Source organism: Sturnus vulgaris, chromosome 1 (assembly GCF_052056855.1).
Source record: "Sturnus vulgaris isolate bStuVul1 chromosome 1, bStuVul1.hap1, whole genome shotgun sequence".
Taxonomy (NCBI): domain Eukaryota; kingdom Metazoa; phylum Chordata; class Aves; order Passeriformes; family Sturnidae; genus Sturnus; species Sturnus vulgaris.
In genome coordinates this window covers 123,464,717-123,488,949 of record NC_142243.1, presented here as the reverse complement: position 1 = coordinate 123,488,949, position 24,233 = coordinate 123,464,717, and the positions used below count along the sequence as shown (strand labels likewise).

At 39.3% G+C, this 24,233-nt stretch overlaps 1 protein-coding gene across 9 annotated transcripts in view; it reads right to left on the bottom strand.

Annotated features, from left to right (window-relative positions):
• The window catches only part of SULF1 (sulfatase 1), a 147,740-nt gene that overhangs the window by 55,403 nt on the left and 68,104 nt on the right, over nucleotides 1-24,233 (bottom strand). For 5 of the 9 annotated variants that reach the window (XM_088176082.1, XM_014883520.2, XM_088176043.1 and 2 more), the window contains 3 exons: nucleotides 8,551-8,610; nucleotides 7,995-8,229; nucleotides 2,470-2,709 (listed from right to left, as the gene is read on the bottom strand). In XM_088176082.1, the coding sequence (XP_088032208.1) occupies nucleotides 2,470-2,709; nucleotides 7,995-8,166 (412 nt within the window). In that variant the 5' untranslated portion in view covers nucleotides 8,167-8,229; nucleotides 8,551-8,610. Of the gene's footprint in view, nucleotides 1-2,469; nucleotides 2,710-7,994; nucleotides 8,230-8,537; nucleotides 8,611-9,176; nucleotides 9,235-24,233 lie in introns of those variants that run through there. The other 4 variants (XM_088176087.1, XM_014883523.2, XM_088176055.1 and 1 more) reach the window with 2 other exon arrangements.

The window sequence follows — 24,233 nt, the reverse complement described above, 5'->3', positions numbered from 1 at the left end:
AAGAAGTAAAATGATAAATCTTTGCAGCCATTGTATTGTAGGATTGAACAATGCACCTCAGTCAGAACTGGAGATTCATGCAGGTATTTCCATTTGTTTCCATTTTCTTCTACTCTTTTCTGTCCTTTGTTAAAACTCACCTATCCTGACAGTTTTAGGACTGATGTTCTCTCTGCCTGCCTTTGAAAAAGTACTTTTTTCCTGTTCCTTTCCTCTTGACCCCTTTTTCCTTTCTATATAATAGGGTCAAGCCTGCATTTAGTAAGCATCTCCACATGTCTTCATAACACAAGGCAGTGCAGAAGATACTCTCAAAGCAGTGTTTACCCTCAGAGGGGCAGAAAGGGCTAGGGGACAGAGCGGTCCAGTTTATGTGTGAAGCATTTGGTTGTGCAAAGCGTAGATAACAAACTAATAAGATACCAATTTTTAAAAACCACTAAAGCCAGATCCCACATGAAGCAGCCATAGATGAAACAGAAAGGATTTCTGAGATGTAAGTTATGAGATAAAGCTTGCATTTTACGTCAAATTCAGCACCTTTTCTAACAGTGATGGTCAATTCGCTCTTCCTTCCTTTTCTCCTCCAAAGCCTTGATGCTGACCCCTACTCAGGCTTAGCAGTGGTGTACTCAGATGGCAACTTCACTGAGACCAGCTTAATAGAGACTGAAGTACTATTCAGTTCATGTGACAGAGCCAACACTTTTTTCTTAACAAAAAAGTGAAAGATTTGTCTGGTTTTTTAGTACAGGAAACAGAAGTTCTCCAGAACTAGAGATGCAGAGAGACGGAAAAAAAAGAGTGAACTCTGTGTGTGGTGATGGAAAGATAGCACAGAGGCAGATAAACTTGAGGCATGGGATGCAGCAGCTTTAAGAGATTTAGGACTAGCAGACAGCTACATGGAGACATGGAGACATTTGCCAGCTCTGTGTTTTGAAAGCAATCCCTTCTTGTGCCTAAGGTGCCGATAGAAACAAGTCTCTTTGCTGCCAGTTACATTGTGAGGAAGGCAGCTGGCAGGAGATCTGTGCCTCCTTGCTCTGTAAAGGGGAGTCTTTGTAGCTGAATGACACTTCTGGACAAATTGCACTCTGACAACCTCGCACAGCTCCGGTACCTTGAGAAGGGGAAGTCAGGCTGGAGCCTAACATGTCTACAGATTCAATCTTTGGGGATGGGTGATGCAGAAATGAATCGAGTTTTACATCAGGCTGAAGCACAGACGAGAGGAATAAGAAGAGGTCTTTGTAGACAGGAAAGGGATCTCCTGACTACGGAAAACCACCAGGAATTTACAAGAAAACTATCAAATCTTATTGGTGCACATTAGAACAATCCTTCTTAAAGGCATGTTTCTATTCCTTTTCAGAAAATGCAAATGAAATATCACCTCATGGCAGAGTTTAAATTATACCATTCACCTTGTTTTGCTCCCATGACAGTCCCTCCCCTCCTGTGAGGTCTTTGGCACCAGTTTTCAGCCTGGCCCTGACATCTTCTTCCATAACTGCTAGCAGCTGTCCACAAGCAGGACGTAATACTGACCATAATCACGTCTGGAACTGCCAGTCCAGACCCACAATGCCACTAAAATGCACCTCTTTCACTGTAGGTGTAACTGCCCAGCAGCTTATTTCCCACCTGGGACATCCAAATGGTAAAATATGCTGCTTCACTACCAGTGGGTTTCTTTGCCTGGCTGTTACTGCAGATGTGGACCAATGGGCAGTACTACCCTCCCTCTCCTTTATATTCCACCTCTGCCCTGCACAGCCAGTTTGGGACAATAGGTGCTCCTGCTGTGTTTTAGCCCTAGTCAGAAACTAAGTGGCACTCAGTTGCTTTCTCCCTCTCCACCCCCTGCCACAGAGGGATGGGGAGGAAAATAGGAAAGAAGGTAAAATCCGTGGATTGAGATAAAAACAGTTTAGCAATTTAAATGAAATGCAATAATAATAATAAAAAAATAATTATCTGAGACAACAAAAAGAGAGAGAGAAATAAACCCCACAAAAAACTCCCAAACCCCCAAGTATTGCTCAGCAGAACAATTCACCACTCATTTACCAATGTCCAACCAGTTTCCAAGCAGCACCCTCTGCCCAGCTTCCCCCCAGTTTATGTATTGAGCATGATGCCCTAGGATATGGAATATCCCATTGGCTGGTTTAGATCAGCTGTCCCAGCCATGTCCCCTCCCAAATTCGTGTGCCCCTCCAGCCTTCTAGAGGTCAGGGAATGAGACACTGAAAAGTTTTGACTTAGTATATGCACTACTTAGCAACAACTGGAAACTTTGTTGTGTTATCAAGATTATTCTCATCTTAAATCCAAAACACAACACTACAGAATCTACTGGGGAGGAAATGAACTCTGTCACAGCCAAGAGCAGTTTCATTTCAAGCAACAATTTGAGAATATGTCATCTTCACTTTAAATGAAGAACTTTGCTTTGCCTCTTACCTGTTCTGTACCCAGTGTTATTGAGATACACAGCGAAGGTACGAGGCTCGTGAGTAGCCTGCCATGAGGGAGAAGAGCAGTTTTCATTGTTGGTGTAAATGTTGTGGTTGTGCACATACTTCCCAGTCAGCATGGAGGAACGAGAAGGGCAGCACATCGGGGTAGTTACAAAGGCATTGATGAAAGAGGCCCCTCCATTCTCCATAATCCTCCTGGTTTTATTCATCACCTGCAAGGACCCTGCAATAAGAGGTACTGATCATCACTGTGCTGGAAAATATTGTTTGAATATATTGGCTGTTACTAGGCTATGGAAAGTAAAGTATCAGTGATTAGCTTGCCTCTGAACATCAGTGTGCTTCACTCTGTAGCTTTGTTGATTTTAGGAGAAAAGATCACAATTTTACTAGACCAACAAAAATATTTTTAAGGATTCCAGAAAGATGGAATTTTTTTTTTCCTCAGACTTCAAAACAAAGTTAAAATATGGGCTAATCTAGAAATAGTGTCAAAGCTGTATCAAATTTATAGGTCAATAGTTCTTCAAATGCAGCTGTAGAAAAGCAGTATGGTACACAGAGTGAATTATTAGTCAATATGCCAGAAAAATATGTAAAATGCTGAGATTACCAATGAAAATGTTAATATTCTTTCCATTTTATCAGATGACAGAAGAGAAAAATAGAGAAAGGAAGTGAGTAAAGGAGACAGTAAGAGATGGAGGAAGGAAAGAGAGAATCAGTAGCAATTTTTCTAAAGGAAAGTTTCTGTGGACACAAGATCCGCATGTCTGGTTCTGATACTCAAGCTCTCAAAATCAGTTTTCAGGGCTAAAAATGTATGCAAAAAAAATTGGCAAAATGCAGTGCCTTTCTCAAAAATTCCATTGATACTCTTTGAAGAACAAAGACATTTTTGGTACCCTTCAAAGCATCTTCATGAAGTGCAAGGGCTTGCAGATTTCTGATTGCAGAAAGCCTGAGCAGCCCTGGATAGAGTCTGTCAGTATTTGCTGACAGCTGTCAAAGTTTGTTCTTTATGTTATCCAACACAGCAGAGATTGAAGGGTAGGGATGAACAGTGGATAGGTCAGTATGTGCCCAGGAAATAAGTTTGTGAATTGTAGTAGTTGCACAATGTTGGTGGTAAAAAAAGGTTTCTGGAATTTTATTTTCCTTTTTTTTACCTTTGTTTTTTTGCACAGTTGAGTGTTCTTTACATTTAGATCTGTTGATTCCTCTGATACAACAAGAATTTTTCTTGATGATTTTATTTATGTTGCTTGAAAGTCAAATTAAAAAAAGTTCTAAGGCAATTGCAAACTTGCCTGTAAAACCATAAAACTCCCAAGAAGACTTGACCTTACGTGTTAGCAGTAAAATCGTACAAATTATCTTACTAGTTGAAGTTAAGCATGTTCTGTTTTAGTTTTAGGCTAATGAGTCAGTGCTGAATATGAAGTCTTTTGTGTAAAAAAAATTGTTAAAAGAAGGGAAGAGGCAGTAGGGTCTTCAGCATTTCATTTAAAATGCTGGAGTGTCTGTCCTTAAGGATATATTTAATACTGTGTTTGATAGTCACCATCACTTTGTACTTTTTGCCTTTCATAACCCTTATTTTCTAAATGCAGAACATCTGCATCTGTGCTTTTCTGAACCCCATGTGCTTAGGGATATAGAAAAGTAGAAGAGTAACTGAGCGTCCCTGAACACAAAAGGTCTCCATTTGCATGAGCAGGAGCATTTCACTGAATTGTTAAGTAAAAGACAAATGAGGGATCATCCTCATTCTACATGCCTTGGACCCCAGGCTGACTTTTTAGGTTTTGTTTTGTTTTCACCAGAGCTCTTCCATTTTTGAAAAGTCACAGTTTACTCCTGAGAAGTGATCTGTAAAGTGCTTTGAGGTGCTCCGATAGAAAGTGGGCTATTCAGGTACCCTAATGCACAGTAACTGCAGCAGAGCTGATCTGCACTTTCCTGTCTCCATGTATTATAAATGAGTAGCTGTTAGAGTGCTTCCTCGTTCCTCCAGCTGGTCAGCCCTCTGCTCTTGCAAACCTGCTGTTTATGACTAAGTTTCCCCTCCAGGTATGCACTGACACTGATAATAGATTAAGCCTCTCTGGAAATTCTGGAACAGGCACTTCAAAGCAGGTGAGACTTCCTCATTAGGAAAACAAAACACAAGCAGGAGATAAAACTTGCTGATATAAGTTATAATCCTTTGCTGTCTGTGGCTCTCCTCACAGCTTGTGTTTTTTGCCATCTGGCCCACAGTCTCCAGGGCACATGTACTCAGGCACTGTCTGTCAGCAGGACACTCACACTCTACGTGACTGATTGGGGAGCACCTGAGGGGAACCAGATAACTGGGAATGGCCACTTTGGACGCAGAAGTTAGTGAGTTTTGTCAGACAAGGAATTCAGTGTCACTTCTCAGTCTAGTCTCGTTTCTCAAGAAATACATTTGGCAACACCAAGTCTTTAAAGTTACTTTGGATTTTCATCACGGGTCAGCATCTCTACAAAGGGATATTTAGGAGCCCCCCTGTATTTATACAGGTTGTATGCAAGGCCCCAGGAAGGTAATGGACTTTTTCAGACCTCAGTACATATCCCCATTTTTTCAGCTTATGTTTTTTAGAGCTTTAGTTCCAGGGAAGACGGAGAGCACACCAGGCAAATTATGCCTGTTGTGTTGTATCTAGATGATGCTGTGATCTCTTTACCCAGGGCTCTATTCAGTAGCTGGTTTATATAGATTTCACTGGATGGTGCATTAGGCTGTAAAAAAGGGTCAAAACCACTGGAACTACCAACATACTCATTAGTTTTTACTCCTTTCTGACACTATGCAAGATATCTTTTACAGTGAGGACTCTAAGAGTGATTGGGGTGTCATATTTTGATGTACTGATGTGTGTAAGTAGTAGAGAATTGGGAAGAGGGGAAGAAAAGCAAGCAGAATGTTGGACTGAAGAGGATACAGGCCCGACCCCAGTGGGAGCTGGGGCCACTGCCCTGAAGAGCCACAGCACATTGTCTGTAGGAGGGAGAAGTTCTGGGTTCTGGGAGCTTTGAGCCCAAGAATTTGCTGAGTTTCTTCAAGAACTGTGGGCCAGGCTGGTTCACACAGCTTAAGCTGCAATCTACCAGCTGATCTAGAATATCCTTGCTCCTCACATAGAAAGGAAGTGGCTGGAGTTGTGGGGCAATTTGTTGTTTTATCTAATAACACGAATAAGACAGCAACTCTGCTGAATTTCTTTGCTCTCAAAATGCAAAACTCAGGGGGATGGTGCAGATCAATAGGAAGATGTGGATACTCCTATGTCTTGAGCACTAACTAAATGCAAACTCCCTGCCTCTTGCAAATTTTACTTTGGATGAGTTCTCTATATATCAGTTGCACTCAGTCAGATGAATATTTTTTGGTTCAATGCTTATATAAGCTCTGGAGACAAATCCTTCCTGATTGAAGTCTATAATGCACCTTATATGCTTTTATAATAAAGCATTCATTTAGAATAGCTTTTAGAAATGTTCATGCTGGGAATGCAATTGCAAATAATCCATATTGTGCTACTTTCAGTTCTGTGAATTTTGGATACCAATGCCTAAGTTTTATTCTGTTTGTAGCAGAAAGTGTTACTTCCCATTGACCTTTGAGAAATTTAAGACTTTTCTCAGGAATCAATGAAGAGCAAGAGGAAAATTCACACATGGAAAACAGTTTGGCTTTATTTTTCAAATAAGCAGAATGATTTATTAGCAGAAGTGCGAATAACGCAATACAGTAAATCTTGGGGCTGAATCCTGTTTCCTGTGAAATGATCTATGAAAAGGAGAAACCTGTGTGTTCATTCAAGGCACTGGGAATGCATACACACCCAGGCTATTGCTCAGCTGCCTGCTAATAGGAGCCAGAGTGCCCTGTGAGCATTCAGAGCAGCTTTCAAAGAGAAGAGCTCCACAGTACGAACAAAGTGACTCGCCACATCCTTCCTCCTTTTTCACCACTTGCAAACCCTCTCGCAAGACTGAAGACAGCAAGTTGGTAGCACTGGGTTCAGAGATGTGTGTCTGCTGACCTACCTTCCCCAGTGCCCTGGAGAGAGTAGGCTCTTTCAGACCACAAAAAGGAGGACTTGACTTGACCCTTTTAACAAAATTTTTCAGAACGACTCTATCAAAGAGAAATGCACTCCCATTGTAAGAGCTGTATTTTAGACCAAAAATAGAGCTGAGAACAGCTATTCATTATGCAGTATGGCTAAACAGAGCAGAGGTTTGAAAGAGTGAAAAATAAAAAAAGATAAGAATCACTCAGATCTAAGAGCGTATGTTTGGAGTTCTGTTGCATAAAAACACCAACCCTCAGTCATGAAATATAGTGTATTAATTATCTTATCAGAACCCTGCAGGACTATGAAATTATTATTGCATCATGGCAAACTGAAAAATGCTAGCATGCAAAGAACTGCTTTTAGATAAAGACCATATTTTGTTCTACAATTTTCTGTCTGAAAGTATGTGATTTTAGAGCAAATGAAGTCTTCTGGAATGAAGCATTTTCATTTTTCAATGTCATGTGGCATTTTGTCTAGAAATTCACTATACTTCTATTAAAAATATGTCTCATAAAAAAACAACCAAACTAAGACGGCAAGATTTCTTTTCAACATAATTTGCCATTTTTTCACCTTTTTGATCTCACAACCAAAACTATTTGCTTGGGGGTAACCTAAAATGATCCTCTTTCTCTCCTTGATTTTTCATTATGGGCAGTGAACCAAAAAATCAGTTATATGCATAACTACCATTAATATCTTTCTAACTTACTTAATGGAAAACATTCAAAGACCTCCTGGAACATCATCTAAGTGTTTTAACTTTTTCCACCCTAAGAAAAATATGTGAAAATCACTTCTGACTGGTATGTGCTCAGACATTTAGTATACTTGTGAAAGTAAAACTACCATGCTTTTATACATACGGCATAGTCTTTAAAGCAGATGGATTTTAAACACTTCAGTAATTCATACAAATATGAAGATTCCTAAATCCTGTAACTAGATGAGCTTATCTGTGGGGATAAGTATGTCAGATGACATACATCCCTGTGACAAAAATGTGGCGATAGAGACACCTATACAGTACTGAGGGAAATGCTGGCCTCATAAGGGTCAAATTTTTAAATGCTACAAAAAGTCAGAGAGTGAGAAAAGGCTTTTGATACAAGGTTTTTACATGTATGGCCTTGCATGCATTATTAAATCATTTTGTTGTGCTGAGTAAAGCCTCCCATGGTGGATTTTGATAAGCATATATTTCCTAAAGTCTATAATTAAATGTGATGCATGCTGTTAAATATTATTTGTTAACTCATTTTCCAAACTTGTCCCACATTCTGACACTATTCCAGGACCAGCAACTTATCTGAAATTAAAGTTCTTTCTGCTTGGCATAAACTATTGGAAGACACATGACAATATGTAGTAGCAAACAACAATTATTTCTCACCTAGCTCCACGTCTTGATCATCTGTGAGTACAAGGATGATATTTGGTCTGATATTTTTTCGTTCCTGCTGCACACGTCCTCTGAACCTCGGGGACTTGATGGTGGAACAGTGACTTGTTAGCAATTCAGTACTGAGCACTGCCAACATGAGTGCAAACCAAGACGGCTTCATAGTAGTTCCAGTATTTCAATGAAAAGACTGATCCAGAAGTTCCTGAACTCTAGTTTTCAAGACCTGTAGGGAGCAAAAGAGATTCTGTTGAAGCAATAAATAAATTTCCAGTCATACATTGAAAGGATGACACTTAGGGAAGTCAAGCCTGACACACACCATTTAACATGATTATAAGCCATATTGTTGAATGAGAGCTTTATTCTGTCATTTTCTAAGAATAAACTCGGTCATTCCGCAATTATGCTCTCTCAAATAATTTTTGCTTGAAGTCATGCCTGCATTTCGTATAGACATGACTTCTGGTAAATTCCTCACAGTACTCCTTCTCCTACACCCCACGCTTCTTTTTATGCAGCTTGTTTCCTTACATTCAGTAAGTACCTGGGCTCAGTAAAAAATTGCTGGGATGCAGACGTGTTCAGAACATCTGTAGGAGGAGCCCTGTGAGAAGGAGAAAGCAGAAGGCTTGTCAGTCAGAAACCTCAGTACTGTGGCTATGCTTTAAAGTCTCCAGAACTGTTTGCTACATGTAGCTTCTTTCTCTGTCCTGAAAGAAAAGAGTAGAAAAAAATTGCATTCTCCATGATTCCCCTACTTAATTTAATACCATACCTACGCAGGGGTTGGAGGGCACCTTGACTGCTAGAGATAGAGGACATGTATCTCATATTATCAGACACAGGAGCTTTTCCAATATTTGTAGTCAGATTTATAGCGAGATTCTGAGAACAAGCATAAATTCCAGCATATGACACCTGGCAAGCACTAGCACTGTTTTAGGTTAACCCACCTGCATGAGAGACTAAACCCTTAAAAAGCAGAGGGGAGAGCATGGGAGTTATTTGCAATCTGCATGGGATCACTGTGTGAAAAGTCATCTTCCCACTGACAAGAAAGCTCCTATTAAATGACAGTCCATATGATCTTACCCAGCATTGTGAAAGAGCACAACCATCCCTCAATCAATCAACGACAGAGCTGAGTGTCTCATCCATAATGTACAGTACCTCTGCCACAGCCTTGTCCTTGATACTCCGCTCCCAGACTTGTCTCAGTGCGTTATCAGAACCCTCTCTCCGTGCCTGTCAGTCAAACAGCCTTGCTTTTGTAAGACCTGCTGCAAGCACAGAGGCTTGGCTTTGCTGCAGCACATTTAAACCTGTGACTGAAAATGACTGATTGGTCTGGAGAGGAAGGGGTAGCCACTTACACTTTGACATTTTTGGCATTACTGACTGAAGCTCTGCAAAACCCGTCTGTAACACAAGGGAAGGGAGGGAATATCTGGGGGCAAAAAGGAAGGGGGTGGGAAAGAAACCACAGAGTCATGCCTGTTCCCTCCAGGGTATTGACCTGCCACATACATTTCTTCTGGTTTTATTCTGGGTCTGTGGATAAAAGCATGGCGATATTGGTCAATTAAAAAAACCCTCACAAAACCACCCAAGCCCAAGAACAATCAAGAAGTTTGCCCAAGGGGAAGGCTGCATGGGAACTGGGGTGCGCCTTATATAATTAGACTGGAGCATAAATCACGAGATCTGTGCACCCACACCTGAGACTTCAGACATGCAACGTGAGCCACAAATAGATTAATAAACAGAAATAATGAGAGCAACACAGAAGACAAAAGGGCCCCCCAATCACTCACCTAAAAATGCATTAATAGGGAGATGCTCTAAATTTCAGGGGAAGAAGTCACAGCAGAGGGAGGGGATGGGACTTGGTGCTGGACTGCTAGAAAAAGGATCGTGTTCTTGTTTCCACATACACCTTTTATTTTAAGCTTCACAAGCTAAACAGTTTCATGCTCCTCACTCTGGCAGGCTGTAATTACACCAGAAGAGTGTGAACGTCTTTAAAAGGAAAATCCAAGTGTCTATGGCAGAGAAATCTTGTCTTTCATTGTTTCTGCACCAACCGACACTCCAGCCTTCTGCTAGCATTACAGCACTGCAAAGTCAATACAGGGGATTGCCATCAAACAGCAAATGCTATTTCAGTGATTACACAACATTCAGATAAGTAGCTGGAAGTCCGTAATTAGTCTGGACAGACTTTTAAAAATAGTTCCATTTCCACATATAAGTTCTTAAGTCACATAAAAGCTGACGAGAGCCCCAAAGACCAGGGTTACCAGAGAAGTCAGCTTTCTTCTGTCAGACACCAGCTACATGCTCTTGGTGCAAAAGCAGAAATACAATGTCTCTAGATGTCTGATCTTTAAATAGGGAAACTTTAACTCACATCACGAAGCACGAAAGGCTATATGAAGTGAGACTCAATGTTTAGTTTCTTACCTCAGTTATACAGCAAACTTTTTCAGACAATGTTGACCCAGAAAGTGCAGTCATCCTGACTGCACTGAGCAAACATTGGCACCAAGGTGTTTGAATAACCCCCCATCACACGAAACTGCAAGTTCCTGACAATTACACCTCAGTGCTAAGAAAATTTACACTAATCCAAATGGACATTAACAAGTATTCTTCATTTCAACCTGTCTGGTCTTTATTACTTAGTTTATGAAAAACCCCTTTCCTCTAGCATGTTTGAGGCACCTTAGGCAGAAATAAGAAATGAGAGTATGAAAGATTCTCTTCTCACTCTAACTTTTTTCTCTTTGATGGATAAAGGAAAATGTCAGGACATATCTATACATATAAAATTAATTATCCAAATTTCATTGAATGGTTCTTACACAAGAGCACAGTAATGCCATGCTTTGTTGCTCATATTTCAGTTTTGCATATGGTAAATCTTTATTAAAAATTGATCTTTGACAACTTGTCCTTTTACAGTCTGTTTCCCAGTGCTAGAAGGAAATGAAGTAAAGAAAACTTTCAAAATACAGGGTGGATAGGGAAGACAAGGCTGCAGTGTTTGTGTTGGATACTGGCTGGTAGCATATAAGTGCCCCTGCAGATACTGCAATTTGTCTTGAGAAACAGACAAAAATAGGAGGAATTCCAAAAAAGACCTTTTCAAAGTTACATGGAGAAACAAACTGTAATTTTTTTTCGTGTTAGGAAATCAAGATGGTACTACAAAATGCTTTTTTTCCTAGCCAAATAGACAGTTTCCTATATGGGAATTTTAGATTATATTTTTCTTATAGAAGATACCTATGATAACCAAATTGCAGTTAGTAAATAAATGAAACCAAAAGAATCCAAAGAAACTATTTTTCTCCCTGCAGGAGTGGAAATGCATAGTTTGCAGTCACCTTTCAAGGAATAAAATCTGAAAACTTGGATCTTTGGTTGTTTCTATGCAGCTAGTATTATAACATGCAGTTCAGGGACATTGGCGTGGAGAATTAATTACCCATGAAACTTGAATTACACTGGCAGAGAACTGCAAAGAAAGGCTACAGTGCCACTTTGTGTGGTGTGGCATAAAAAACTACAAGGACTTTATTTCTAGGTCTCTTAAGAGAGTATCTTTCAGTGACTTAGAAGTAAAGCAAAAGGCAAAACAGTATCATTTGAAAGTGTGTAGATTTGTTACTCATTTTGATCCAGAACTGTTCAAGAGTTTTCATGGCATTGATTGAAAGTGCTTAGTTGGGAACACAACAAAAGGCAGCCAGTATTCAAGAAAGAGCATTTGTCACTTTGTTCTCATGTCCACCCAATTCACTTAAAATGCCATTTTGTGTTTGGCCAATAAAAATCTGTCCAGAGTCATGCACTTTGTGTATGAAACAGGGCACTGAGTATGCACAAAAATATGCCATTAGAAGTTTTAAAGATACATGAACTTATTCATATTTAATATTGTACAAATGTGGCTTTCACATATTGTTGCATGAGGAATCTGGCTTACATGAACACATTTCCTGTTTGTAAATCTGACATAAATGTGGGGATAGAGTCATGTGTCCATCCCCAGTACCATGTCCTATGCAATGCCCCACATCAGTAATTCATGACCAAGGGGTAACAATGGGAAACAACTTTGTCTTCTCTGCATTGGTGTTTTCTTTTGAGCATGAACATTGAGGCATTATATTATGCAAAGTCATAGGTTAAGGCCCCTGTCCTAGTGGCCTTTCCTTTGAAACAAAAATGGATCAGACAATAAAGGAAACAGTGGTAATAATAACAATAATACTAGTAATAATGTGGACTGTAATTGTGGAGCTTAAGAATCACAGAATCATTAGGGTTGGAAGGGAACTCTGGAGATCATCTACTCCAAACCTCCTGCCATGGCAGCACAGCCCTCAGGTGTATCAGTCACTACCCTCAGTTTTGTGTCATCAGCAAACATGAGAATGAGAATTCTGGCTTCTGTTCCCCAGACATTAGTAATAAATATGTCCAGTGAATTGAGAATGTAAGAATCACAGGGTTCTTAAATCAATAAACTTCTAATGCAGCATCTATTTGTGTTGTGTTCCTCTTTATTATCCAGTATCCTACAGATTTTATCTCTGTCGTTAGATTTCCCTGCCTTCATAAACTGACATAGTTGTATGTAATTAAGATATAGTCCACAAACAAATGTTTTGCAACTTAGGACATTTTTAAAATTCTCTGACAAGTGCAAGGAACTTGCACAAAAATACATCAAATGCATGGGAAAGAAGTAGAAAGCCTTGACATTGCAAATGTTCAGTTGCATCGTTTTCTTTATGCAAAAGATTATCTTGGGTAACTTTTCTTATAGGCTTCTCTAATAAATAAATGGATAAAACCTCTCAAAGGAACAAATTCTCGGATATAAATCACAAGAAAATGAGTTTTCTTTGTTCACCTCAAGCAGAAGAGCATCTTCCTATGAATCTTACCTCTGACCTGCCAACTTGATGGTTTTGGCTTCAATGAGCTCTTTTTTTGCAGGAATATGATCCCAGTGTTCTCTGTTTCCTTTTAATCAGACTTTCAATATGAAAAAGAGAAAGGTGAAGGACAACTAGAAAAACTCTCTTAATTCAGTGATGGGACTCTGCTATTGTCAGTGTTTTGTAATTTCCAGTATGACCTTGGTCACATTTCTGGGCACCTGCTCAGTGTAATTTCAAAAATCTGCCAGTCTGCTGGTGTGCCAGAAATCACTGTCAGTGGCATCATGTAAACTGGTGATGGTTTCATCCTTCCATGACCCTACAAATGTCAGATTCAGGGTTTACACCTACCATTATAAGTTGTATGCTTTAAATTGAGACGTGTCCACCTGACATTGCTGCTGTATTTGAGAACATTTTGCATACATGGAAATTCCCATGTGAAAGAAGGTGAAAGGGGTTTTCTGGACCACACAAATACAGCTTCTGTGAATCTTTGATATTTGTGTCAAAGGGTGGATGGACCTCTCAAAGTCTCACATGGTCTATGCTGTGAATCATAACAAGTGTGTGGTTTAAGACTCAACAAAATTAGCAACTTCATAAGATTAGTAATTGCATGAAGATTGCGCAGACAGATTGAAACTACATAATAAAAGGTCAGGGAGGCGAGATGTTCATCTGCACCCAGCAACCTAGTAGTTCAGAGGTCTTAAATCTCTCCCTTAAATCATATTGCCTTGATGACTAGAGGGTTGTAACACCCTACAACAACAATAACAACTCTCACTTTCACTAATACAGTGAAGCACTTCAGTGGAAAAAAGCTGTTGACAGATGACTGTTTTAAGTTTAGCAATGTTAAAGCTCTTCTCACATCTTACTCTTCTATCTCGTATTTAAAGGCAAACACTGCAATCTCAGACTACCAGGCACGACCGTGTAAATCTGCAGGGCAGTTTCCTGTGGGAATATTGAGCCTGCAGCCATGGGAAACACATTTACAGTACAGCAGAAGTCAGGAAAAAGCAAGATTTACCATCTCTTCTTAAAGGTTAATCCCCTAATCTAGGTTGTAAAGTACAGGATTTACAGTGAACACAAAGAATGTAGTTCCTATCTGTGTCTAATCTAATCATTATCTATTGGATTTCCAACACACTTAACTAATCAATCAGATATCTCCTCCCCTTTCAAATGTAATATGTGTATTCTAATGATGGATCCTCAGTGCCTCAGGCTAGATTAATTTAAAGTAACTATAATTTAAAGTAATTGCAGGTAGGGAAAATCATAACCTTATATTACGTTTTTACATTGTAATTTTGCAAACAGTTACCGACAGGAAAGGAAAAAGCTTGCAGTGACTTGAAAGTGTAATGCAGGCTTGCTAACCCACTTTTATAACTTTGTACAGGTTAAGGGATATTCTTAGTAGGTAGAAGTTTCCAACACTTCATCTGTTAAGGTGAAACAACAAACTCCAATAACATTTTAAAAATATACAAGTGTAGGAGAAATGATCTACCTTTGAGAAAAGAAAAACGTGCATTTCATTTTAATGCTGCTAATATAGCTGAAAAAAAAGCATTAAAGAAAATTAAAATGAATGTTTTTACATTAACTTCAAATCTGTGGAAGTTTCAAAACAAAATTCCCACATATTTTTCAGTAAGAAAAATTCCCATTGTTAAGTTACAAACTTCTAATGATATACAGTTATCTAAATTTACTTCTCACCATCTGATTTACTTTGTTTTAGAAATTCATATTTCAAAACAGCCAAGGAGTGCACTTGTCATACAAAAGAGCCTGGTATAATTGAGCCAGATGACGTGCCCCACAAGTAAAATCAGCCATTCATGAAAGCTGGTCACCAGAGGCCATTTCAAACAATGCACATTTCAAAGTAATCTAAAGTAATCCCTTTTTTCTACTGATTTGGTTTCCAGGCAGTCTTAAGCACATGTGTGCAGCAAACAGGAGGCTTATTAAAACCTCATGTTATATTGGAGGCTATAATGCCATTGCCTTGTGATTGAATTCCATGTCTGTTAGTCTTCAAAGAGAGGGAAAAAAATAAATTAAATTTATATGCTTATTACACATGAGTGTCATGATACGTGCAGTTTATTAGCACTTGCTAAATAATTAAGACTGAGAGAGATAATTAGATGTGCGCTAGGCTCCAAGCAGGCTTCTAGACCAGATTTTTTTTATCTTTAAAGGAAGTGGCTTTCCAGCTAGAAGATAATATAATTACTAAAAGACTCCAATTATTTTTCAAATATAAAGACTAAATTCTGTCTATGAGGGAATCTCAGGTAATTTTAAAATTCCATTTTAAACCCACATATTTTTGCTATGAATAGTATAATGCTCTACTTGCTCACTTCAGCAGTATGAGACATTATGAAAATATACTACACAATAACAAACTGACAATTCAGTGGTTCAGTAAGTAGTCTTGCATTGGGAGATCATATCACAGAGGTGAACAACAGCAACACAGTTTGCACATTTCTTTAAATTCCTGTTTGAGTTCACTGGCTTTAGAAACCGTGCAAGACCATAGCTTTTCACATCTCCTCTGGAGAGAAAACTCTTGGTTTAAAAAGTTTCCTTTCCAGGTATGTTTACTTCTCCTCAAATGTCTGTTGTCACAGGGAGGGGTCAGGGTAGGTGGTGCTGTCCTGGGGGTGGGTGGTCTTGAGTGGAAGCTGAGCCTAAGCCCTGGCTGCTGTGGCCACTCTCCTTGCTGACTGCCCAGGGGAAGCTCATGGGGACCAGAGGAGTTTATGTAAGGACTGAAGGGGGAGGAATTGCCTGTATGAATCTACACAAGTGTATATATGTAAACGGGGAACGTCACCTGTATTTCTAGGAGAGGAACTCAAATATATTTTCAGTTGTATTGTCAGAGGATGGACTACACAGAAACACAGTAGGACTTTAGACGGGTGCCATCCCCTGGCTAGGCAGGGGAGTCAGGCAGTTCTAAGTGTTTTGGAAAACGTCCTCTTTTATACTACAGTACAGAAAGTAAATTTATTTTTAGCACCAGCACTTTGTGCTTACATACAGTGAACACGCTCTTGTGCACCTAGGTTCACTACAGATTGCATGTGGCATCTGTTGGCTTTTTCTTTCACTTTCAGGTCTGGACTCCTAGCCTAATAAATTTTTTGCTATTATCCCATTATATTCTAATGAGTTTTACTTTCAGTAAGTTCAAACTGAATTTAATAGGATTACTAGGATACGCACCAATGCCTCTGGTCCTGAGTTCTGTTTTTAAAGCAAGATCTCTCCTACTACGCTACTTCTTTTTGTCAAGCATTTTTCCAGTCCTGGCACAGTTTAAATTCTTCCTTCACTGATATGCATGTAAAAGCTCCTTGACAGGCCAAGAAATGTGTTTTCAAATAGACTCCTCCCTGACAAACCTGTACTATAGAGAAACCAGCCTACTATTAATAGTAAACAGACAGACCAAACAAAACAATCTGTTACAAAAATACTCAAACATGCTTTGTATCCTTTTCCATAAAGACTACTCAGCAAGGAGAATGCATTGACTCGAGGCACTGCTGAGAACACCACCACCCTGTCATCAACCTTACTTTTAATCTCCTTTGTAACCACGAAGCCTTTGGAGTTCCCCAAGCTCCATTTTCTGGTGGCACACAAGGTAGAACCCCAGCTACCAAGAGCATGGGGGACTAGTGTCTGCTATCACAGCAATCCTCCCACTCCTCTCTCCCCTCACCTCACTGTCCCACAGCCCCCACACACAAACATACCTGGGAGAGCTCAGGGAGATTTGCAGTGACCTGTGACTGACTCACCATGGGAAAACTCAGAAAGTCGTCTACACATTGTCCTGCCCTATCAGGTGAAAATGGTCTAGTACAGGAATGGCAGCAAATATGAGCCAAGGAGTACAATTGATGGGTTTTGCTGCAAATCAGGTGTCTAAGACTTACTTAACCTCTGATGTATGTTCTGCTGTGCAAATAAAGAACCTCTCTTGTATTCAACAGGACTGCTCAGCTCCTTAAAACAACTTCCTGCAGGCTCTTCATTCCTGGTGCAACAATATTTTAAGATATTTGGTATCTTTATTTCAGGAGACATCTAATGGTACATGAAGAAAGGCCAAAATGTACAAAGCATCAGAATACTGGCTTTCATCTGAAAACTCTTATCAAAAAAAGCCTGAAATTAGAGTCACATTTGCCTGTTCAAAGACAGAATATACCACATACAGCTTATTTGTCTGAGGAATACCAATTATTCCAGCCTGAATTCTGAAAATCCATTCTTAAAGGGCTATTTGAAAACAATCTTCAGTCTGAGATCTAAAAGACTCAAGAATTACTTGCTGAAATTATTCTGTGAACAACTTTATCTCAGAAAACATTTTGAAGGGATAGCACATATAAATGCACCTTCATTTTCCTAGTGAAAATGCCCGGGGAAACACTTTCTTCATCTTTCAAGTACATATACAGGTATTTCAATTTCACAGTACTGGCTTCTGTAGATGAGAGAACAGTTTTAAAGCATGGAAGATGAAGCTGAATATATTGAGGCAAACATTTTTTTTGTTGCCAATGCACTTTTTATTAAGCAAAGTTTCTATTTAGCAATGAAGAGACACGATTTTACACCATCATTATTTTTTATAAATATAGATAACTGTATATGTTTGTATATCATTAACTGTAAGCCTGCTCATGAGCCAAGAGTCTACTGAGGTGATCAGCACATGCTGAATTATTTTTTCTAGGAGTGGTGGAGCAGGCAGTCAATTTTATGTTACAGCACTGGGACAGTGCATTATGCACAGAGAAGGGAAGATGGGAACAGAAATTGGTAATTATTAGGCAAAAGCTTCTGCAGCATGGATATATAATAATGCAGCATGGATCAGGAACATCAAGGACTAGGATGTATAGGAAGTCACTCCCAGAAAATTGAGAGGAGTTAGAAAGGCTGGGAACAGGACTATACAGTTTGTCTTCTTTTTGTATAGGAAGGAATTTGAGATGTATCTCATTTTACACTGATTATTGTGGGGAAACCATCAATGTTTACTCTACTGGATGGTTGGGGTTTTTTTTCCCTAAATGTAGATAAACAGTTCTTATATAAAAGGTGTCTCATAAACTGTGTCAATGACCCAATTCAAGAATATTTAGACCAATAGAGAATCTGCTCATCTGTCCTTAGCAGGTTCAGCTGTGAGGTCAGATCAGGCTGCTCAGGGCTTTACCAAGTCAGGTTTGAAAATCCCAATGGCAGACACTGCCCAAATGCTCTGGGGCCCTATTCCACTGCTTAACTGTTCTGAGGGTGAAATTTGCCTTTCTTTATACCCAGTCTGAACATCTTATATTTCAAGTTATGTCCATTGCCTTCTTGCCTTGTCCTCCTGCCACGCATGACTGCCAAGAATGAGGCTCTGTCTTATCAGTGACCTCTCTCCAGCTGGATCCCCCAAAGCTTCTCTCTGCTCCAGGCTGAGCAACCCTTCTCTAACTTCTTCACATGGGACAAGGACTCCAGCCCCCAAGCGTCCTGAAGGCCATCTGCCAAACACACTCCTGTTTATTGATGTCTTTCCCATATTGACAACTTAGAGCTGGATATACTATTTAAGACAATCCTAGAATTTAGTATATAGTAGCATCAAGGAGCAACATCTGTGTCTGTCATTGCCCACAAAGTCTGAGACGCTTTCTATTAGCTTTCTGTTCCACCTATTTCATCACTGTGCACAGTTTATAAGAAATTACTGATATTTGTCTCCCTGCTTAAAATTCTTAAATGCTAAAGGCTAAATTCTGTTTCTTAGTCAAAGGAGCTAGTCAAAAATTCAGGTTTTATCCTTATCTTTTGAAATGGGGAAAAGTCTTCCAATTATTTCAGTGGTCATTTCTTCACAGAAATGAAAGCTGATTATTTTTTTTTTTTCTCTTCTTAATGAAAAAGTTAAAGCAGTTGGGACTTGGAAAGAAGTACAGCTTTATGTAGGAGAAAAGAGAGATTTGAAATACACAGGCCCCATGTAACTGCAAAGAGCACAGTTGGAATGAAACAAATGATCTAACTGGTTTCTGATGAGCTGGGTGGTGTAAATGTTTCACACTAACCACACTGCACGTTCATAATACAGGAGCTAATTCATCTGCCATGAATACATTCCTGTATATGTTGTCCTTTAAAATAAACAAGCAAAAATGAGTAATTTATTGAGTTAAACGAATAGTTTTCCAGAGGGACCTCTTGTGTCCCATATGACTGATTTTAAAGTCTAAATGAAAGCAGCTTAAATGCAACATCGTCTGTCTCACTATGTGAAACAGTTACTGCTTTAAAATATGGAATTTCAATTTTTAACACTGTCAACAAGTTCCAATTGTTCCTTAAAATATCATTTGGACTGCTTATTCATTTCTTGGAAGACTGCAACACTCTAAACACAGGGCTGCAGATGGTGAATCATGACAATTTTCCAAAGTCTCTATTGCATTGCATTTGCAAAATATGTTTATTTCTAGATTTAAGGAATTTTGATGGAAAATTTATAACTACAATAAAGCAGTTTTATAGGAAAATCTCCTAGAAAAAAAGAAGTTAAATCATAACCAGCAGCTCTGCGTGCATTAAATTTTACAAATCCTTTTATATTTCAATATCATAAAATTTATTAAAAAATTATTATTATTGAGACATCATTATGGTCGGTTAACCACACAATGATTTATGTGTTCCCCAGAGTTTTTCTACCCTAGAAATGAAGTTATTAACTTGCATTTGTTCTCATAGTATCTTCCCAAAAGTACAGGTTACTCACAGAGGCAAGCTCTGATGATAAGGTCTTACTAGTGGGTAGTGTGAGACTGAGGGTCACAGGTTTCTTAGATTAATACTGACTTCAGACAACTTCCCTCCAAAATTAAAGGTGCTTTCCATGCCTTACAGTGAAGAGCAAACAACATCTCCTGAACAGAAGTTTCAGAAAAAGTCTACAAGGAAGCCATGGCATAATCCCCACTGTTTTCTGCACAAACATTTTCCTTTGTGGCAGAACAATTCAGAACTGAATATCAACACAGAAAAAAATCTGGATTGAAAATACTCTGTAATCATGTTCAGTGTCCTGATGCATATCTGGAGACAGCAATTTGCACATAAAGAAAGCATTAACATTGGGAAAATCACTTACTGTGGTGGTGGTGGTATGCAGAGAGGCACCACAAAAAACTTCTGCATCACAGAAAGGAGGATGCCCTGATAATACAGCATCTTCTTATGTTTGTTCTTTATTCAAGTTTATAGTGTGTTCTTATAAAGTTCGTGGATCTCCTTAGCACCTCCTTAAAAATCAAGGTGGTTTTGAACAGTTGGCACACCCTAAGTCCCCTCCCAACTTTGAGGATGTGGGTGACAGCACCCACAGAGCACAGAGCATAACCCACACTCAGTCCCCTGCTTGTGTTACTCCACCTTCTTGTTTTTCCGTTTAATTGAAATCTCCTATAAACTTATCTTTTCCCCAGCCTGGTAAAATATGGTCAGATTATGGACATGTTTAAATTTGGTCAAAAATATACCAAACATTTCAGGGTATGAAGAAGGAGAAAGAATCTGAAATGAAAAATGCATTGTGCTAAAGTATCGTGTGGCACCAGCTTATGTTTCCATTATCTCCTACATTTAAAAAGCTCTCTTGACCTCTGTCAGAGGCATTTATGTTAACATTGCAGTGATTTGTTAAACTCTTGCACATTTCCTCGCTTGATTTTCTTCACCAAAACTAGGCCTTTATTACAATATTGAGTTACATATTCCGCTTTTCACAGGGTAGAGCTGGGAAAGAGATACGACAAAATGTCTGAGCATTGGCATCTGTTTCCTACACCTGCTAATGTAATTTTTATGTATCTGCAAATGAAATCCTCCTGTGTTTCCAGCACCTAAGAGCACATTTTCAGGAACACCCTGTGGGCCATGGGCAGGAGCAGCCAGGCAGGATTTGGCAGCCTGTCCCATCCTAGCCCATAGCCAGCAGCAGGGCATGAGGATGGCACAGCAGCAGCCCCAGCTCCGTGGGGATGAGGACAGCACAGACCATGCCTGGGGAGAGCCTAGGGGCTGAAATGGATCCTTACTCTGGGCAGAAGTGGGGAGTCCCAGAGGGCTGAAGTGGGGTCCTGGGCCATAGGCAGGGAGGTGAAGGCACTACAGGGTGGGCAGGGGCAGGCAGAGCCAGCGGTGGCTGTGACACACACGGGCAGCAACAGGATCAGTTGTAAGTGGCTGAACAAGGATCTGTCCAGCTGAATGAGAATCAAAACCATTATCTACAACTTCAGGAAAGTTGCCCAAAAAGTTGTAGTGGGCAACTACGTTCTGGCAGGAAATTGTGACAGTTAAAACCATAGAATTAGCTAGTGTGTGTGAAATGGTGTAAACAACAACCACCAAGACCTGTGATACAGTAGAATGTCACAAATCACCTTTACCAGCATGGTAAAGAGGAGTTTATTTATTATAAATTACCCTATCTTACCCTATGGTTTAACATTCAGTTCAGCAACCATGCAAAATATATATCCATTGTTAACTGTCGAATGATAGAGGTTTTAGCTTACAGGTGAGGACACAGTGGGAAAGCAATTTTAGGAAGCAAATAGCCGTAACCAAATAGCAAAGGGCTATTGCTAATACATTTTCTTTTTAGTGTGAAATTGCTTAAAACCAAGACAGCTGATTGACTAGTGTGAATCAGATGGATCTCCTAGACTGAATGATGAATGTCACAAGTTAGCATCTAATACCTGCCTAAGGCTTGAAAAACTACTCCTCATGCCATCTGTTATGGAAATATCCTGTTGAATAGGACTTTTGGACAAATTTTTAATCTGTCATTCTCTGTTTGTAAATGATATATGGAATATAACACTTCCAGTATTTTTTCATGTTTTCTTACTAATGTCGTTCGTGTAAGTTCCTTGAGTCACCATGCAAAGAATTAGTAAATTGATTATCACTGGTATCAATGCAATAGCACTGAAACTAAAATAAAGAAGGATCATCTTGACTACTCTGACTCCGGACTAAGCTTTTTGCTTACTCCCAAGTGTGAGACTCAGATGGAAAACATTTACTATTCAGTCTGAAAAGAAATTTCAATACAATTTCATGCTATGGAAAGAAAGAACCAAAAAAACTCTGGAAGCCTTTTGTTTCCATTGCAGTGTGAAATGAAAAAAAATCTGAATCCTGGAAAGCTAAACTATCATCCTCTGGCCATCTCTATCCTTAATGGAAGATATACTGCAGATCATACATCCCTATAATATTAAATTACAGCAGTCATAAGTACAAGGCCTGCCTTAAAACCCAATAACATTATGACTGAGGATGTTATACCAGACAGACTTTCCAAAACCGACACCATTCATTAATTTTTTTTGGTTGATGACATGTCAAGCTAGACTGGACTATGAACTTGGATCCTTGATGATCATTCAGGTGAGACTCCTTGACCATGTACTCCTGAACTCCCATTCATCAACCTTGCATTTGAGCTAATACTGTCTTACACTTAATTCATCTCTTTACTTGTAAAATGATCACACACTATTCAGAAATTATTAAGATAAATTATAAGCTGACAGTACCATATTTGAGTCAATGTTCAAAGTAAAAGCATAATTTCACTTACTTCTCTATACTGTAGTAATGTGAGACAGATTATGTGTCCTGGTTTCTTCTGGGATAGAGTTAGCTTTCTTCCTAGTGGCTGTTATCATGTTATGTCTTGGGATTAGTACCTGAACAATGTTGAGAGCACATTGCACGTTTTCAGTTGTTGCTAAGTAATGTTTATACTAAATCAAGGGCTTTTCAGCTTCTCTTCCTGAAGACAGTGAGAATGCTGGAGGGCCACAAGAAGTTGGGAGGGGACACAGCCTGGACAGCTGACCCGCTGACCCCAGCTGACCCAAGAGATATTCCATAACATGCTCAGTATATAAACTGGGGGGAAAGCTGGCTGGAAGCTGCTGCTTGGGAACTGGCTGGATATTGGTCATCGAGTGGTGAGCAATTGCACTGTCCATCACTTGTTTTATGTATTCTAATTCTATTAGTATGTGTGTTAGTAGTATTATTATCCGTCTTTTCAGACCCATTAACTCTCTTTATTTCAAACCACAGGTTTTCTCCATTTTACTGTTCCTATTCTCTCCCTCATTATGATGGGTGGGAGTGAGTGACAGCTCCACGGGGCTTAGGAACTAGCAGGGCTCAAATCAGGACATTATTTCTTCAATAATGTAAGGTGTGAATGATCTTAGAAGCTAAATAAAGGAACTTGAAAAGATTTCCTGATATTTACCTATCTACTAATACAAAACTTCCAGACTTAGTTTATTTTGCAATCTTCAGCTATTTTATAGTTCTCTGCCATATATAAATATGCAGCCATCAGACTTTCTACATTTAAGTCCTCAACACACTCTTTGAAGACAAAGTGAATTTAAATTGCATGATCCATAGGGCATTCGGACAATGAATGACAATAACTGTGAGTTAGTGAGGATTAAAATATGCTTGCTGCTGTGTTGTGGGCTATCTTGGCAGCTGCATCATGCTAAATGAGCATGTCACCTGTTGCAGCAAATGCAGCACATCTGAACAACTGTAAGTCAGCGTAGTTATGCCAGATGAATTTGCTATTCCCATAGCCAGGTTATTGGTATTACTTGGATACTTTGTTCACAGGCTCCTGCCTTAGAGAAAAGTCCTCACAACAGGCTTGTACCTTAAGGAGAATCACTTGTTGGCATTTGAACAGTAGTCACCATCTGTTGGGTTTTTTTGGTTCATTACTGGCACAGCCACAGGTAAGATGTCCTCTTCCATTCCACCATTTTATTTGAGTCTATCTAACAATATCAACTCACATCTGAGCCTAATTTTTCTCAAACACCTTTCCCCTGCCCTGGAGCAGGAAAAGAGCATAAAACAATTGTCAGCATAGAGGCAGGGTTCCTTACTAGAAAGATGCAGTGGCTGACATGGGAAGAACCAGGAATGGCTATTCTGGTGAAAATGTTCGTTAAATATAATTTTTCCAAGTCTTATCTGTACATGTAACTCTCCAAAAGATCAATAAAAGGAATTTTTGTGATAAGTAATCAAAGTTTTTTCTACTTCCACAGCCAACTTTTACTGATGTTGTCATCTGTGCTGA